A 13,209-nucleotide genomic window follows, 5' to 3' on the forward strand; every position below is an offset into this window, starting at 1 on the left:
CTGGATAGTGCAGCCACTCCACAGCAGCTGGTGTGAGCACTTCATGGTCTCAGCATATTTAGCGTATCAGAGCTGGAGCACGTCCTCGCAGCCAGAGCTGGCAGCTTGGAGCCAGCTCCGTCCTGGGAGCCGTGCACTGTGGGCATGGGAGAGCCTGAGGGCGGCCGGAGCGGAGCAGAGCCTGCGGCCTGGCTGGGTGACGGGCAGGCCTGGCCTCCCACCGCTCCCCGTGCCGGGCAGTGAACGTGGCATCTTAAAACTGGCATTTCACTGGCAGCCCTGCTGGGAGAACAAAAGCATGCTTGTGCTCCAGCTGCGTGAGCTGCTTGCCACCAGCTCCACTGAAGGGTATGGAAGGATGCTGCTGACCACCTTAGAGAAAAGCAACAAAATGCTGCACACAAATTCTGTAAAGAAAATGTTTTATTTAAAGTGTTAAATACCATCACCAGAATGAGTTTGATTTACATTAGTTGGTGTTCATTACAGGCCTAATCTGCCCTTTTTTTTCCCCCAACTGTAATTCCTTTTAGCTTTTTAAAACGTACTATTTACAAGACAGCAGTGATCACTGGAATAGTACTATTTACATGACTAAACCATAAGCAGAGTTGCAGACGTGAAAATTAAAAAAAATACATTAATTTTTTTTTTAAATAAATACTGCATAATGACAATTATGTACAAACCTTCCATGCGTCATGTCCTTGATTTTAAAATTTGAAATAATTTATAGAGGACTATGCATACAAGAATGTGTGAGCACATCTCACAGTGTCAGGAAAATGGCTATGTATTTTTGTTTAATATCCTAGGGGATATTGTAGACTGCATGTTAATAGTTATTTGCTGCTGGTAGACAGGTGTCTAAATTATTTCAATAAATATAATTTTACCAGTCTATTAACTTAACAATAATCCATTATATAAACTCTGCAGACAAGACACAATCTCATTTTCTATGATATTGCACAAAGTAAAAGGCATTATAAGTGATACTGTTATTACTTCTTCCCTCTTAAGAGGCATGTACAATTTGTTAATGGGAAACTTCAATAGATTTTCAAATAAAATCAGAATAATTCTGTGTGGCCATAAAGGTAAATGTAATGTACTTCAAAAATTATTGCAAGATTTCAATATTAAACCTTAAGTAGGTATTCAAGGCATACAAAGACCCAGGGGGAAAAAAAAAAAAAAAAAAAAAAAAAAAAAAAAAAAAAAGAAGGATATTTTGTTATTAAACATTAGCCAGTTACGTTCCCTTTAAATAAGATAATTTAATGAGAAGCTTGAACTTGCAGCACCACCCAACGGTAGTTACTGTCTGCTACAAAACCCAGGGTTTTGAAGATCCATTAACTGCAGTGAGGTTCTGGTAATGGTGTCAAATAGCTGTCAGAGTGGTACTGATAAGCTTTCTTTAAGGCTATTTTACAAAACAATGACTGATATTTTCCAGACAGATACTACCTAATTATGTCTTTTGCAATGCAAATGTAATTTATGAAAATTGAACTTTACAGCAGAAGAATTGTATGGATTTGTAACCTTTGTTGCTTTTGTTATTTCAAAAATGTAGCAATAAATTTGGTTCAGTGCAAATAAAAGTGCTTACATTTGCTTCCTAAAAATCAACCAGGTACTTAATTTTTCCTCTTTCCAAAAATCTTCAAGAAATGATAGCTCAGTCTTTGAATGAAAGATGCTGGTGCTGAAAACAAATTTATTGAAGACATCTTACAATGGCCACATGATTCCAGTATTTTGCTGTAGAATTCAATTTGAAGGTGAGAAAAAATGAAAATAAGTTACCATGCACTGTACAATAAATTGCAAAAGTTCAAATATCTTCTTTATCAAATACATGCTGAATTACATTAATGTACTCCCAAGCCATGTTGCAAAATCCTTTTCAACATGCTTGAAAAAAAGTAAGCTCTTAAACAATATTTTTCTCAAATAATTCAGAAATGCAGAACAATCTGCAATCCTGAACCAAATATGGGGCATAAGAGAGTAATAAGTCAAAAGGTAGCCATTTTAGAATATGCTGATCATCCTGGGAGGTAGAGGGGAAAAAGAGCAAAAGGAAGAAGGGAAATTGGGAGGAGAGATAGAGAAAGGAGGTAAAAGAAGTGTACAATTTGCACATTATGTTGAACTTTACAAGGCTTGTACCTTTTACATTTAAATAAATTTAATATATTACACTTATTTCTTGTCACATAAACAGAATTTTAAATATTTGCTAGAAATTATTTTTAATTTTTAATAGAAGTCTGCAAAAACACAGACCATGACTGGTTTAAAGAATGATAAACGTGGTGTGTCTTTGTATCACCCTGTTGCATTCTCTTCCCTTTAAAACCATGCACTAGTGAAATTTATTTTTAAAAATAATATAAACTGTTGAAAATGGCTGATTTATTCTTTTTTTTTTTTTGCAAGTTGCAGCCTCAAGAAAATAATTTAAGTGTTCAGCTAAATCTGTGTCCATGCAAAAAAATTTCTTAATTTCATACAGTACAGTATATCCACAGAACTTTATTTTTCAGAGAGTCCATCATGTCTGGGGTTTCACTGTGTCAATAGCTGGAGGTATGAAGCCCACCACTTTAAGTCTTGAACCTTTTCAATATGAAGAGTTTTCAGATCTCAAGCAACTGCTTCAAGTGTCAGTTGACTTTTCCAGCATCCTTACATTCTTCCTTTCTTCCAATGTCTGCTAATCCACTGACTTGTAACGTGGCTTCATGGGAGGGTAACTCCGTTTCTGTGGCATAACCAAGCTTTAGGAGGGGAGGGCAGATAAATAAAGAAACGGGAGCAACAAAACAGATATGCCATTGAAAAGGACTTTTGTTGCATGAAACAGATTGATTTTTTAGTTTAGTCCATGGCTTCAGATTGGACCATAAACTGAGTCCCTGAACTCCAAACCTATCAGTTCTTCATGATTTCAGTCTATCACCTGAGGGCCTTCCATAGGGCACAATGTGTGCAACTTCCTTGAGAACACAGGATCGCGTTGCAGCCCTAGAAACAGGCTCAGAAGACACAACATTAAGCATGCAGTGTTACCAGGGTTTGCGACCTGTAATTTTATGGTTTTGTAACGCTGGTTGCTATGACAACAGTTTCACAGCTGCTATGAGCGAGCATACGAAGGTCCTGTTGAACTTTCAAGAGATGATTGGGAAGCTCTTCTAGTCAGAGGAGCTAAGGTTGGGTCTACTAGGGAAGAAGGAGGGAAAAGTTTGAACCACCCAATCACCATGTTGGACAGGTCCAGTTCATCTAAAAGTATCTGTGCCACTCCCATAAAAGATTTGTGATCCATACGTCCATAGTCTCCCCAAACAATTATCTGTTAGGAAAAGAAACACAAGAAAATTGAAAAAACTTCAGAAAAAATTACAAAAACTTTAATCTGATTTGTCAAAAGTCTCTGCTTAATTAATTACAGTAAGGAATGAAATATCTGACTGCAACCATAGTTTAGTTCTCTGTGTGTATATATATATATATATATATATATGAATCATGATGCAACGACAGAAATGATCTGGGCACAAACAGCACTTATCCACAATACCAGAGAAAACCCAGTGAGAGGAGCCCACACATATACCAGAAGCAAAATAATCTATAACTGACTTTTGCTCAGTTCTATTTGCAAACTCAGTTTCTACTTGCATGAATAGCTATAACTGTTGTATTTATCTGCTCAACAAGTATATAAAATGTGAGAATTTTTTGCCAAATGAAGCCTGAAGGAAGTCTGAAACTCATTCAGTGAAAACTGTACAGGTGACATTTTCAGGTTCAGAGGAATGTTAATGCAAATTACCTGTAAAACTTTCCCTTGGGGACTTTCTTCAAATGATAGAAGTTGCTGATAAAGTGGTTCCAACGTTTTTCTTGCTACCTTTGTTTTCTTTTTGGCTATGCAGACTCCATTTTCTAATAGATACACCTTTACATATGGTGCTTAGAAGAACGAAAATAAAGAACAGTAAGTAAAGAAGTCCAGATTTTTTGGTGTAACATACACATTTTCTATCACCATATAAAAATCTGCTTTTAATATAACTTGTAAGAACAAATCTCCACAAGCAATGTTAACAGTTATTCCCATACAAAGTAGCCATGCATTTTCTTTACTCTTCTCCTTGGGTGTATTTTTTTTCTTGATGTATTTTGTATGTCTCTTCTACCATGAAACAATTCCGATTTTGACCTGAAAAAATCAGGTATTCCTATATATAGCATCCCTATACTGTGTAATATGCAAAATAGGGCTATTAAGTAAATGCACGACTTGCAATGACTTTGGTGAGATTTGGATCAATGCTCCAAATTGTTAATAATTTAAAATTATTAATTTTCACAAGGTGAAAATCAGTGAAGAAAAGACTGACACAATTTCTATTTTGGCAGAAGAGCTTGCTAAAAATATCATTATATTGTCCTTTTCACATAGTGTTATAGGACATCAGATTATAAAACAAGGAGTAAGTATCAAATACTGGTCTACTTTTTGAGACGGTCCTATTCCACATCTCTTGATTCCCTCTTCATTCCTAAGATTCCTATATAAAATCTTCAGTATATACCTTTCTTTCTACCCCATAATAAAGGATGCCTTTGCTATTATCAAAAACACTTTTGTGTCTTCTGGCAGCCTGATTTTTAATTTCCTCCTGAAGTAGGGCTGATTTTTGGTGTATCATTTCAATACGTTATGCATTTCAGTGTACATACAACATTGTAATCTACTGAGATGTGACTTTGTTAAGAGTTGACAAAACTGAACAGAAAAGCCACAGATTTTTTTGGTAGAATGCTATTAGAGTCATAGAATCATAGAATATACTGAGTTGGAAAGGACCCATTAGGATCATCAAGTCCAACGCTTGGCCCTGTGCTAAGATTGTTACTAAGGTTCCTCTTCCTTACCTGGCAGTGTCTTTGAACCTGGTTTTACAACAAGGCCACGGGCTCGGATTATTTCTACTTCCAGTTGTCCTTTCTTGTCCATCATTCCCACCTGAATATCTCCTAGGAAACAAAAAGAAACTCCAGCACTGTAATTCAGAACTACTTTAATATATGAAATGTTGAGATAGTTTCTAGGATAAGTATGTGGCAACTTGTATCATCTGTTTTCTATCAGTAAGTATGATCAGGATTTTAACACTAGATAATTTAATACTTATCCTCTTCACTGATGTTTATGTTAGTAAACAATTTAAAACCTCTGCAATAACACTTTGTCTCCCATCTTCCATGCCTCTATTACTTCAAATTAATTTCTCTTTCTTAAGAGTTTCATATAAAAAAAAGGCAGCAAGGGAATTAATACAAAGCAGCTCTGTAAAACTGCCAGAGATCTCTTCACTGTGCCTCTAGTTTAAGACAAGTTATGAAAACATAACTTGTGAATATAAAAGTCTGTAAACACAATAACAAATATTTTGCACCTAAATTACCTATTTTTATACAATATTATCCAAGTGATTCAGAGAAGAGATTAGTCTCATTAGCCCCATTTTAAAGATGGGAAACTGAAAAAGAGGTAAAAGGTTGAATTTTTCAAAGCACCTTTCTACTTTTGCATGTCTTCATAAGCATCCACGATTACATTCAACTTCGGCTGAGGTTACAGCTTTGGTCTTAACTGAGTTGTTCAAAACCACAAGAGAAATCCTTATTTAAAGAGAATCTAGATAAATTCTATGTTCTAATTACCTGACCAAATAGAATATATCATATCTAGAGGACATAAACACTTACCCATTGATGGCGTTGCTAAAGTCTGTCGTCCTACAAGCTGGGCAGGACCAAGTCCATCCAGAAAATCACTGAACTGGCTGTCTGCAGCCAACCTCACACCAGGGAAAATCAAACTAGAAATAATATTGAAAAAGCAAAAAAATAAATACACTTAAATTTTCCCTCTGTTTGTTTGTGGTTTTTATTTATTTGGTTGGTTTTTTGTTAATTTTATTTTGGCTTGGGCTTGTTTTTTGTTTCCTAGGTGTTTTGCACTTAATGTTTGTGGGTTTGGTAGTACTGTAAGTAACTTACAAAACAATTACTGTAATTTTCAAAACCCACAGTGTTCTACAAGCAGCAATTTAGTCTCCAGCATATAAACAAAAAGGTAAGAAAGCACTAATCCTCAATAACTACCACATTAGTATTCTTCCATCATGTTCTCCTTTTCCAATATATTGAAGATCACTGTTAATTATCAAAGTATTCATATGAGACCAGTTCATTAAGATACTAACACACACCCTTACCACTGATTTAGTTACATGAAGGTTAAATTGCTCACAGTTCTCAGTTACTCTGAATTCAATGGCTAAATATCAAATGTACACAATGAAATGATGACATTAGACCAAATACTGGTTGCTATTTTTAAAATTGCCATCATTATAAATATTTTGTTTAAAATTTCTTTGAGAATGACATCTATTCAATAACAGAACTGAAATCTCTTGTGGCAAATGACCAAAGTAACTTAAAATTAAAATGCTTGCCATAAATTATCTGTGACCCATTACAGGGCAACAAGAACTAATGAAATTTGTAATGAGCAATCATTAAGAAATGGCCATCTCAAATGCTTATAGTGCATCAACTTGGACACATAAGGTATATTGTGCAGCATAGATGTATTGTCCACTAATAAATCAAACTACAGTAAGACTTTTCTGGGCAACGTCTCATATACATCACTCAGAACTTAGGCTTTTATGAAAACCATGATATATGACAGATTCATTCTTCTGCCCACATAACTTCTTCAGGATTAAAGCAGCAGAATCTTTGGAAAACTCTTGAGCCCAGTGAATGACACCTGAAAATGATCAGGAAATGCTTTGCTCTGCAAAGCACTGATGTATGCCAGGAGCTTTTGGAAGAGAACTTGTCCATATCTGTGTTTTACCTGGTGTATTGCACCTGTGCCCCTCCTGACACACCTCATGATGATGATCTGACCCACCATGTGCCCTTCCCATGGCATAGCAGAAATGTTCCTCCTCCTTTCTGCACCAACAGTGGGAGACTCTTCCAGTCACAGGGGAAGACTTAGGCTTGGTCCATCAATGACACTGGCTTGTGAAGGGAATTCTGACTGAACAGGACCTACAGCGCTCACTGTGCCTCTCTCTAATGACCAGTTTCATGGAGAAACATCAGGACACCTGAGTTGTAAATACTGCTTACTTTCCCTCAGAGCTGTAGCTGTTCATGCTCCCATCCGTCGACTCCCGGCTAGCCTGACGAGTCATCCAGTTCCTCATCTCCACAGCCAGCCCTGTCTCAGTGCTCCTTTGGACGGTGCTCCGCAGCTTCTTGCCCCCTGCTTCTGTGGAGACAAAAGAGAAGCCCCCATGGCACTGTGCTGTCGCAGCTCGGCAACCGTGCACACCCATGCTCCATGTGGCACAAACACTCAGAGCCACAAATTAATGACCTGTAACAAAACTTCCATTTAAAAATTATCAATTTTTTAGTAATCGGCAAACAGCATCATAAATCTCTTTTACAGGATCTTAGTACTGTCACTGCCTGCTTTCCAAGGTCAGACAACACAAGTCTGCCCACGGAGGTAACCAGATTTAAACAATCCATAGGCTAGCATATTTAAAATATATTTTCCCTGGATGAATAAATCCCTCTTAGGAATTCAATTAAAAGGTTAACATGATGTCAAAACCTGCAGAGAAATGTTCTAATTCAGATGAATTATTGTTTTAAAAACATTTGGTCATTATCTGCTAAATAAGTCACAGATACCCATTAGTGAGGATAGTAAACCACAGATCAAGAACCTTCCCATGCTTTCTTCTCTATTCACTAGCTGCTTTAAATTTATATTTAAAATATACAGTATTGATTTTTATGCACAATATGAAACTTTATTATCACCTCCAAGAATAACAATTTTTCCATCTATTTGCATAGTTTAGTTTTACTTGTAAAAACAGCAATGTGACAGATGTCTGGGTATCAGATGAGGGGAAAAATAATCAATATATAGTAACTTTTTAGTGTAGGAATTTTGATCAAGACCTCAGCTGGAAGAAATGAGTAGAAATGAAACCTCAGTTTTTCTTTCATGAGTAAGACAGCCACTCCATGTCATTTCTGATTTTAAATGCTGTTCCCTGCAATAGGGCAAGGAATTCTGCATACTGCTTTCTTTCAATTTGTTCTATACACCTCTGAGTGCAGCACAGTAATGTGTGATATACTGATGTTATAAAAGAGCAAGAACTCTAAATACGCTACAACAAATAACAGAATTCTTAAATACTGGTAAAATGAGGGTAGAGTAATATCCAATATCCTAGGATATCGATGGACTCAACTTCCTTCTGCAGTTGTTTGTAGCATCTGCTACCCTTTACACCTTCTCTGCCTCGTCATGTACCAGAGGTCAGAAGAACTTCTGGACCTGTGAGGTTGGTGAAGCTTTAGGGATTTGAAAAAGGAAATGAGCAAAAGGAGGAGATTGTCTTGAGATGAGGACTATCACACCTCAGGGGGAATGAGCACGGGGACTGGCTTATAGTAAGAGGATCTGCATCCTTGGACAGGGAATGGGAGAGAGACATCAATTTCAATGTGTGCACTCAGTGTCACTGTCCTACAGGCTGCAGCATGAGTTGAAGTCTCCCAGGCCCATCAGTCATGAGGAACATTGAGTAAGACAAAGAACATGGGAAATTTAGTGAAGTGGGAACTAGACACCAAAAACACCTTGAAAACCACTGGCTCCTCATCAAGAAAGATTAATAACTCTGCAATATTTAGCAGCAGTGAGACATTTCTACAGCAGTATCATGAGTGGTTGAAATCATATTGCTTATTACAAGCCTTCTACACATTCCTTAAGACCATAAATTTTAATCAGTACATACAAACGGGAATAATAATAGAAGTAATAATTTTCGTCTAGAACTTCAGCTATCCAAATGAAGTCAGTACCCAGTACAATGAAAAGATAAATTTTACTGCATCAAAATTACTTCTAAAAATGCCCATCAATACCTGATGCAATAAATGCAAATAAAAAAGATACCAGGCTACTACAACATATGAAAAATGAAGATCAGAAATCAACAATTTCTTTTTTTGGGGGCTTGTACCATTCTAAGTGCCTGCTGGTTTATTATTTATATTCAACTAATGAAAGCTGGCAGCTGACTTCCAACAGTGGTCTGGAGCTGTTCTAAAATACAAGCACTCATTTCAAAGAAGTATTCCCACAAAACTCCAGGAAAATATTGTGCTATAGTTTTGTAGAAAAGGTACACTGCATCACAGTTACATGTGAAAGGCACACAATTCCTGAAGCCGATATCACGCTTCTGTTCTAAGAACTCTTTTGAGGAGTAAGTATTCATTTTCATTCAGCCTTGTTGAATGATGGTCATTCTCAATTCATTCTTGTAAACATGAAGTCTCTAATGCAAATTTAAAAGAACATCTCCATCTTGCATGATTCTTCAATATCTTCATATATCTTTCAAAGATTTGAGAGTTTGGGAGAAATATATGTTCAATTATGTAATATATAAAGGAGTCTATTGTAACTTTTATTAATCTGTAAAGCAGGTTTTTTTTCTGAACTAGAATTATAAGTCTGTATGCCTTCACTGTAGAACAACAGAATAAAAAAATTAACACATCCATTGCACATCAATTTACTGAGAAATCAAGAACTCATGCAACTGCCATTCAAGTCTTCATAGAGGCACACGTGTAGCTGCTCATAGCATCCCTCTAAACCTTATTTTTAAGCAGTTTTACTTTCCCACATTCATTTTAACTGAAGTAAGTGGTCTGGTTCACATGTCAAGAGGCACACAAAGATACAACTTTTATACAGCATGAAAGTTAGGCATGTATCCAACTTTTGTGTACGTTCGAGTGGTAAACAGTAATTATTTTGACCTTAACACTGAATTTAAGGAGGGCTGAAAGGAGGCTATGTGAATAACTATTTCCCAGTTTTCAGCAGAAATAGGCAGCACTCTCTGATGGTCCCCAAAGAGAAAGATCTGACCTTTCATCAATAAAGCTCATAATCATGACATTGATGCTCCTTGAAGTAAGAACTGAAGATTTTAGCAGCAAAATGGCAACTTGGAATAGAATTAACAGAAGACCCGGATCTGGGTGGTGTGACTCCTGGGCCACTGCTTTTGATGTGAATATTCTTTCAGATGAAATTTGGCTAAACTAATATATAATAATACATGAGAAATACCTCCACTTGCTTGCCCACAATACTAGCAATATATTTGTCCCTGGAAAAATATTAATAAATCAAAAATAATCCTACAATTCCTCAAACAATTTAAAAGCAAAGACAGTATTTGTGTCATCCATAATTCATATTTCATAAACTCAGCATTAAAAATTTTAAAAGGTTTCAAGTGGCAATGAAAATGCAAAGTAGCTACTCAAGTCAAAGAAACAGCCTTTGGTGCCATACTTCCAAGCTGTAGCTGGTAGAACATCTGATTGAAGATCATATCACTCTAGTAAATCCAAACTGTTTTCCTTCATTCCTGCCTGGAAATTGACACCTCCTCTCTTGCGTTAATTCAACTATTCATGTGGCTGCATTCCATACTGGACTCAGACCAAAAGGAACAAACCAACAAAATGACTGAAAGTTGTTCTTTTACTTTCAAGACAGGTAATTTCTGAAAAAAACATTTGTGAAGACAAGCATACAGTTGAATGAACCCAACTAAGGCAATACTAACCTCTAGCTAGATTAGTAACTTGGGAATGCAGCACTAATTCAGAAATAAACATCTAACTGGTATCACTGTAAAAGTAAGGGTTGGGTTTATAATCCTAAAGTATGTTATATGTGTACTTATACACTCATGTTATGCATGCTGTTTTAGTCTTACCAAATTAAAGGATATGGAAATGAGAGTTTAGAAGTGCACTTTGTTGTTACATTGCTGAGCACAATCAAAATAATTTTACTCACAATTTCCTAAACTCTAATAAAGAACATCGAAAATGTTCTCCAAATTAGTATAAGCTAATTGCCCTAGCAAAAAGAAATTTCTCTCAAGTCCTCACCACAAAATATGGAATACATTATCTGAAAAACACTAGTTCATATTCTTGCAGCCATATTGTAAGGAGTGGAATAAATTGCTTTGGTATTTATGAAAGCACATTCATTCTTACAGTTAATCACACTGGTAATTTAACTAATATGGTTACTGCAAATAGACTCCGCAGGCCACATTTTCTAAGTTATGAATGGAATTATTTGTTCCCACAACTTGGGGTGCAAATCACTTACAAATTAGGGATGCAAAAATACTGATATGATCTTCAATAGCAGATAAGGACAAGTCAAAAACTGCAGTGAATGCAACAGATTACTTTCCATCATCTGGGATCTAGCCAGATGAAATCTGCCGCTGGCGGTGAGAACGAGAACTCTCAGCTTGCTCTCCGCAGGAGCTTCCTACAACTGCTCCCCAGCAGGCACAGAGCCAAGAGAGGACATGGCACAGGCACAGGCAGGTTGGCTATGCCAGTCCCCAGCTGGTATGTGATCTCTTGGTAGGACTTGTACAGAGTACAGAGCAGCTGTGCCTTCAGAAACACACTTAAGCACTTGAAGTGGCTCTTCTCTGCTCTCCCCACCTCACCAGAAAGGCTGCATAAAAACTCCTTCAGCATTTTCATCTGAACTCAGGAGTTAGAACCACAAAGAGAATAAGCTGCCTTAAAGTGCCCATTTTTTAAGACTAAAATTCTTTACATACCTAGTTACCTGCTCTGGATATGTTAACAACTGACTAGATAAAAGACAGTCTAAGAAAATTTGAACCTACAGAAGAAAAGGGAGACAGGGCAGGTCTCAAATTCGCTTGCAGCCACACAGCTCTGTTTCTGGAGCAGCCCAGGTTTTGTCTGCATTGAACAAGGCATTTAGCTCTTGTTGAAGTACTAGGAAACACAGCCAAGTTTTTTCTTTCTTTGTGTTACCCACAGGTAACACAAGCAGGTAAGCAGGATTTGGGAAAAGCAGATTTCATTGTCACTTGAGTTTGAGCTCATTTCACTGATTCTCATATGCCAGTGCTAACAATCAGCTTATGAAGTTTTATGTTACAGTCCTTCCAATGGACATTTTCACAGTGCAGGCTGTCAGCATCTCTGAAACCCAAAGAGCATTGCAAACCCAGGGGGAAACTATAACCAGGGGTTTTCCCTTACGTGTAAGGCAGAAGGGAAGATCTGCATTCTAGTTCCTGCTTCCATGAGTATCTGAATGTAAAATACTGATAAATTTTGACTGGCACAGGAATGGCCTGCTCTGACAGGCCCAAAGCAGAGCTACCTTCAGCAAGAAAGCTCTTCAGTATGAGAGCAGCCAGGTTTGGAAAGTGTGAGAGAGTCTGGGCTGACAGCCTCAGTCTGCCCCATGCATTTTTAAATTTCTTGGGAGGCTTCAGTAGTTTTACACTTTCAGTCAAGAAACACTTCTTCGCTCTTGTCCTGTTCTTTGTGCTTCCTCCTCTCTCTTTCCTCTGGCCATAATGGAAACATGGTTAACTAAGATTAAGAGTAATTAAGACAGCATCTAAGAAAAAGGAAAAGAGAGAGCTGAATTAAATAATCAACTGCAGAACTGTTGCTTGAGCTTCTGGTCAAAGGCTGGTATAGAAGATTTGGCATCTCATTCTTGATGAATTTCCTACAGGACCCAAGAGGCAGCCATCATGAATCTCATTTGTTCCTGGTCAGATTGCAGCATCTTTTGTCTGCATTGCACTTCCCTATCATGGAAACGCAGGTCATTTGTTCAGTCAACCCTGTGCCTTGTTGTGGCCTTGTGATGTGAAGTCACTTTACCACACATGGCTTCCAAGCAATGCTGTGGTTTAAGGCAAGCACCTGCTCTTTATTCTCTCCCACATCTTCATGTGTCTAAAGCTGTATTCTGCCACTTCAATTTCACTGCTGTTCTGATGTCCATTCTCCAGTCTTAACTGATCCTTCAGCAAATTGTTAAGAGCATCAGAAAAGAGAAACTGTTTTTGTCTGCATGTGTCATCCATCGCTTTAAGATCTTCAACTTATGGTCTTGTGTTCCCAAAAAGGTTTTTGAAATATTTTTACAGGACTGAAAAATTA

General features: G+C 37.2%; 1 protein-coding gene across 22 annotated transcripts in view; it reads right to left on the reverse strand.

Annotated features, from left to right (window-relative positions):
- Nucleotides 1–405: 405 nt before the first annotated feature.
- The window catches only part of RIMS2 (regulating synaptic membrane exocytosis 2), a 393,792-nt gene continuing 380,988 nt past the window's right edge, over nucleotides 406–13,209 (reverse strand). For all 22 annotated transcript variants that reach the window (XM_017730312.1, XM_017730317.1, XM_017730311.1 and 19 more), the window contains 5 exons: nucleotides 7,246–7,387; nucleotides 5,800–5,912; nucleotides 4,963–5,064; nucleotides 3,854–3,993; nucleotides 406–3,370 (listed from right to left, as the gene is read on the reverse strand). In XM_017730312.1, coding sequence (XP_017585801.1) covers nucleotides 3,152–3,370; nucleotides 3,854–3,993; nucleotides 4,963–5,064; nucleotides 5,800–5,912; nucleotides 7,246–7,387 — 716 coding nt within the window. In that variant the 3' untranslated portion in view covers nucleotides 406–3,151. The remainder of the gene's footprint in view (nucleotides 3,371–3,853; nucleotides 3,994–4,962; nucleotides 5,065–5,799; nucleotides 5,913–7,245; nucleotides 7,388–13,209) is intronic.

This window comes from Corvus brachyrhynchos, unplaced genomic scaffold (assembly GCF_000691975.1).
Source record: "Corvus brachyrhynchos isolate BGI_N302 unplaced genomic scaffold, ASM69197v1 scaffold302, whole genome shotgun sequence".
Lineage (NCBI taxonomy): Eukaryota > Metazoa > Chordata > Aves > Passeriformes > Corvidae > Corvus > Corvus brachyrhynchos.